Genomic DNA, 5,505 nt, shown 5'->3' on the forward strand with positions numbered 1-5,505 from the left:
AAACTCAAAGAACTCAAAGCTAATCTGTTACTAATTGATATATTATTAAGTATATTCTGAAAGGATAAAATACTGTTTTAGTCTTTGGGTTAAAAATCAAATAGTCTCCAACCTATTTTCATCGTCAAAAATGTCTCTGACAATACATGAAATTTTCTAAATTGGTCCTACCATTAAGTGACATTAATTTTAGGATGGATTTGTCCTTTGGCAGTTAACTGTGGGAAAAAATAAATAAACAAAAGAAAGAAGAGGGAAAGAAGTAGCAACAACAAAATCAACAGCAACCACCATCGTCAACGGCGCCAGACACGGGCAAAAGACAATGTCGATATGGAGCAGCAGAAAGTCAAGGCAGCCGTGGCAGCACAAGGGATGAGCAGAGCCAGCAAAATAGAGCATGGAGGAACAGAACATGACGACAACAGCAACACAGCGGAGGCGAGGCAATAATGGGGGTGTGGTGGAGGTGGCTAGCCAAACAAAAGCAGGACAAAAAGCCAAGCAGCAGCAGTGTGGAGGTGGAGAACAGGAGACAAGGTGGTTCCTCTCTCCACTGTCGCCTTCTTCCTCTTCCTCTCACGAGTTACAGCAATCTCTATCTCTCTTCCCATGTTACCTCTCCTCTCTCACTGTTGCCCTCTGTCTTTCTTCTCTGTGATCCCCTCTCTTCCTCTTCCCTTCTCCTCCAGGCGGTCCTCTATCTCTCTTCGTTCTCTGTCTCTCGNCCTTCCTCTTTTTCTCTTTCTCTCACAGCTAACTACAACTAAGGATATATCCATCCAAAAATTAACTACGCTTAACAGAAGGACCACTTTTTAAAAATTTCTGTGTAACATTAGGGATGCTTTTGACAATATAAAAGGTTGGGGACCATTTTGATTTTCAGTCTAAACCTTAGGACCAAAACACTATTTACCCACTCTGAAAAGAAGAATATGTACAAAAATAAACTTAATTTGTGAAGAGTAATTAGTATTCTCATACTAGAACACACTGTATACCCTCTGCACCAATATAACTAGGAATTGAGCAATTGCTTCAATAGAACTTTGAAAGACAATTATGTTATATCACAGTCATCCCTGATCCCCAACAACAAAATAAACACTACCAACCTGGCAGGCATTTACACGAAGATCCCATATTCTAACACTGTGGTCCAGAGAACCAGACATGAAGCTATCATTGATTGGAGACATGCAGAGAGAAACAACTCTATAAAACAAGTCATAGAAGAAAAGGATCAGCAAACACTCATGTACAACAAAGAAACTAGTATTAAAAAGAGAAAAGAAAAAGATAGGAAGAGACAGAGAGCACACATAACATTACTATTTTAAGGGGGGAAAGTTATTAATACTAAAATGTAGAATTTACAGAAAATGGGGAGGAAGTCCTACTAATACAGAAACAGACAGAATAAACAAAACAGAAAAACTCAATATTCCAATCCCTCAACAAATCATTTACATACACCCCAAGAAACACTGTGAGCTTGATGCAAGTGTGCTAGTCTTATACCAAATCAAATGATTTCTCACAAAGTTCCCCTTTAACGATATTAGAGATTTGCCCAGCCAAATATATCACATTGCAGCATGGATTGCAATAATTGCTATAGAAGTTTAGCCTCTTTATTACTCCCAAAATGAAGGAAGTGAATGCTAAAGAAACTCTCCAAGAGATAGAACACATCCAACATTCATCAAAAATACCAAACCAAGCGTACCACACATCAAAAGCAAAAGAAGTATTATAGAACAAATGTGATGCAAATTTTGGGATTGCCTTGTTTGACCTATGGACAGGTAACCCATCAATAGTTTTAATTTTAGCCTTGTTCTAATTTTAATTCAGAAGATAAAAAAGCTTCACACCTCTGTTTATGTCCTTTGAAGTAGCGTAAGCATCGGTTGTCATACATTGATAAATACCGCAATGATTCTGGACAAGGAAGGGTGGGTGTCATTACTCATTAGTTGTAGTCATTTTCATAATTCATTTTCATTATAAATAGCAAAAAATCAATATCATTGTATGGAGAAGCTCACCTCCAGTACTCTCCAAATTGTACTTAGAAGAACATATAACAGAGTTTGGATGATGAGTAAAACAAATGCGATCAGCACCATGTTTCTTATGATAAGTGGTCTTCAACAACCTGTAATTCATAGCAAATGTTTTATACATGCCTAAATGCGAAGAACAATTATCCATTAATGAAGCAGCAAATGATACAAAATTAAAGACAATAATTGAGAAATTATTTAAGTAAAATAGAAGAAAAAGAACCCTTCATTAACAAGAGTCTTGCTAACAAATGCCCTGAGGACACTAGTTAAGGATACTACAAATAGTATGTTTTAATAGAAAACATAAGTTTTTATACATTGATAGTGTATTGGAAAAGCTATTCAATTCTATCCTACTGAGATTAACTTCCATGTTGTAGCAGTAGACTCACTTAGCATTGGCAATGTCATATAGTCGCACTGAGTCATCCTCACTTGCTGTGACAAGTAAATCATCTTTGCGATGGAAATCAAGAGAATTTATTTTCCCACCCTGAAAATTTCATGGCAATTACACTAAACATAAACACAGCTTAAGAATGAGGCCTTTAACCCCATACCAAGAACCAAAGATATCATCAGAAACTGATAACTTCTTCCACGGCTCTAGAAGAAATTGTGATTAAAAAGAAAATTGTGAGCGTGTAAACAACAAAAGATTCCATTTCACAAACTTCCAGAGTTTTCATACTTATAAAGGAAGAAAGCAAGGTAATGTATGTTTAAAAGGGAAAGAAGGCTTACGGTGCATTTGTTTCTAATTATTTAAAAAGCGCTTTTACAATTTGATTTTTTATTTAGTTGTAAAAAGCTAAACTGATTTTAATCAAGCTACTCAACGGATTTTTTCTGTTAAAAAAAGAAAAGCTGATTTTTTGTTTAAAACAAAAAAGAACAAAAGAGACCCTAAGATCAAAACGTTCATGGCACTCAGGTCAAGAACCAATTTATTTGAAGAAATCGTTAAATTGGCCCTAAAAACTTTTTTTACGGCAAGAACAAGAAGAACACTGCTATGCATCGCTGAGAGAACAATCCTAAGTTTCTAACAATCCTAGGGTAATGTTTTAAAAGCTAAATTTGAAGGGAAGGAACGAACTGGGAGAGTAAATGCTTACGAAGTCGGAGAAAACCGCCGCTATGGACATGCTGCGCACCGTATCGTCATCTAGCTCTGTCAGCGGCGCCGTCATCCTCGCCGACCGGTGACAGTATAGCGAATTAAACCTTTTTCAGGATGGCCGGAAATTTTTTCTGTGTAGAAACGGCAGTTACTAGTAGTGTAAAGACTGAAGAACCCAGCTCCAGCCAGATTCTCACTGCAATCCCTTTCGTTATTGGTCAATAAATTATTATATGCATAAATTAAGGATGCAAATATAAATACGAGTTAGTTTTTTTTATGAGCAAAGAGGTCTAAAGCCCAAAAATAGGACAAAAACTAAACAGAGCCAGTCCTAGGGAGCTTGGCTCCAATCAAATCTCCTGAAATACCAAAAAGTTCAAACCTCCTGAAAGCTATGACCAAAAAGTTAACCACAACTAAAGATAAGATAAAGAAAAGATAAGATAAGATAATAAAGACTAAAATTATAATTGAATTTATATATTTTGTTAGATTAAATTTGTGGGTCACGAGACTTTTTTATTGTTGTCATGGGTTAAGGTGAAAGAGTAATTTAATAATATGGAAAAGAGAAGAAGAGGTAGTAAAGGGATATGGTGCTACAGTGATGCCAAAACGAAAATTGCTTCATGAATCCACTAATGCACGTTTATATGTAGTTCGAACCAGCTTGGTTCGAACTCCATTTCTACATAATTCGAACCAGCTTGGTTCGAATTATACACAAATACAGGCACACACATAATTCGAACCAGCTTGGTTCGAATTACACACAAACACACGCACACACTAATTCGAACCAGCTTGGTTCGAATTACACACACAATAATTCATGGTATAATTCGAATTATGCTATTAAAAAATTAATAATTTATTAAAAAAATTTATTAAAAAAATTAATAATTTAAAAATAAAAAATATATATATTTTATTTCATACGTTAAAAAAAGCTAACAAAATATTTAATTACGAGACTTCTTTAAAATATTAATGAGCTATCAATTTGAATTTCATACAATACTTTTCTGTCCATTCTTGATAGTTCATGAATATTTTTTGATAAATTTATTTAAATTATACCACAAAAAAATATTTTATTCTATGCAAAATAATTTTAAAAAATGGCTTAAAAGATTTTAGGAGTAATATAAAAATTTGTAATGTTCTAGTGACTTAGATAAATACATGCATGTACACGAATTTTAAATAATATACTCTACATAGTTAATAATAATTTAGAAATCAAAGAAAATATATTTTTATCATTTATTTACCTAAATCACTAGAATATTACAAACTTTTATAGTACTCATAACATCTTTTAAGCCATTTTTTAAAATTATTTTGTATAGAATAAAATATATTTTTTAATTATTTTGTATGGAATAAAATATTTTCTTTCATTTCTAAATTATTATTGACTATGTAGAGTATTTTATTTAAAATTTGAGTACATGCATGTATTTACCTAAGTTTAACAGCATAATTCGAATTATACCATGAATTATTGTGTGTGTAATTCGAACCAAGCTGGTTCGAATTAGTGTGTGCGTGTGTTTCTGTGTAATTCGAACTAAGCTGGTTCGAATTATGTGTGTGCCTGTATTTGTGTATAATTCGAACCAAGCTGGTTCGAATTATGTAGAAATGGAGTTCGAACCAAGTTGGTTCGAACTACATATAAACGTGCATTGGTGGATTCATGAAGCAATTTTTGTTTTGGCTTATTCACGTAAATTATTTTCTTCCTTGGCTTATTTTTGTTTTTTACCCATATTTAAATGTGAATCTCTATTATAATAACATATTAAAACTAAATTTAGATTGATAATTATTAATAATAATATAACTATGAGTAACATTGTAAATACACAAAAGATAACACTTTTTAGTCATAAAAAAAATAACACTTTTTTCTTTGTTTTTTTGTTTATAATGGATAGAAAATAATTTTTATGGGATCCACATAAAATTTTTTTGATTTTTTATTTTTTCATTCATTCTTTTTCCATTTTTTTTCTCTTCTCTTATTTTTTTTCTTAAAGCAAACATAGTGTAAAGGCTCGAGGCAGCTGAAACCTTAACTGAAGTGGCAAATCATAATATTTTTTAATATAGGTGTACTTGGGTTTAAAATTTGGCAAGGTAAAATAATGGATGAAAACTTTTAAATATTGTAATGAGTGTATTTTAAGTAAATGTGTGATATTGTAATGTCTAAAATTAAATGATGTCAAATTCAATATCAATTAATATTTTTATTTTAAAATTTAGATGCTAAATTATAAATTTTTTATTTTATAC

The 5,505-nt window shown here is 32.4% G+C and overlaps 1 protein-coding gene across 1 annotated transcript in view; it reads right to left on the reverse strand.

Annotated features, from left to right (window-relative positions):
- LOC107605101 (protein ANTHESIS POMOTING FACTOR 1) overlaps nucleotides 1-3,408 on the reverse strand; it is a 7,014-nt gene extending 3,606 nt beyond the window's left edge. Inside the window, exons 1-5 of the mRNA XM_016306852.2 lie at nucleotides 3,194-3,408; nucleotides 2,468-2,568; nucleotides 2,055-2,164; nucleotides 1,881-1,947; nucleotides 1,119-1,218 (exon numbers count right to left, since the gene is read on the reverse strand). Of these exons, the coding sequence (XP_016162338.1) occupies nucleotides 1,119-1,218; nucleotides 1,881-1,947; nucleotides 2,055-2,164; nucleotides 2,468-2,568; nucleotides 3,194-3,268 (453 nt within the window). The 5' untranslated portion in view covers nucleotides 3,269-3,408. The remainder of the gene's footprint in view (nucleotides 1-1,118; nucleotides 1,219-1,880; nucleotides 1,948-2,054; nucleotides 2,165-2,467; nucleotides 2,569-3,193) is intronic.

The sequence above is a fragment of the Arachis ipaensis genome, chromosome B06 (assembly GCF_000816755.2).
Source record: "Arachis ipaensis cultivar K30076 chromosome B06, Araip1.1, whole genome shotgun sequence".
NCBI lineage: Eukaryota > Viridiplantae > Streptophyta > Magnoliopsida > Fabales > Fabaceae > Arachis > Arachis ipaensis.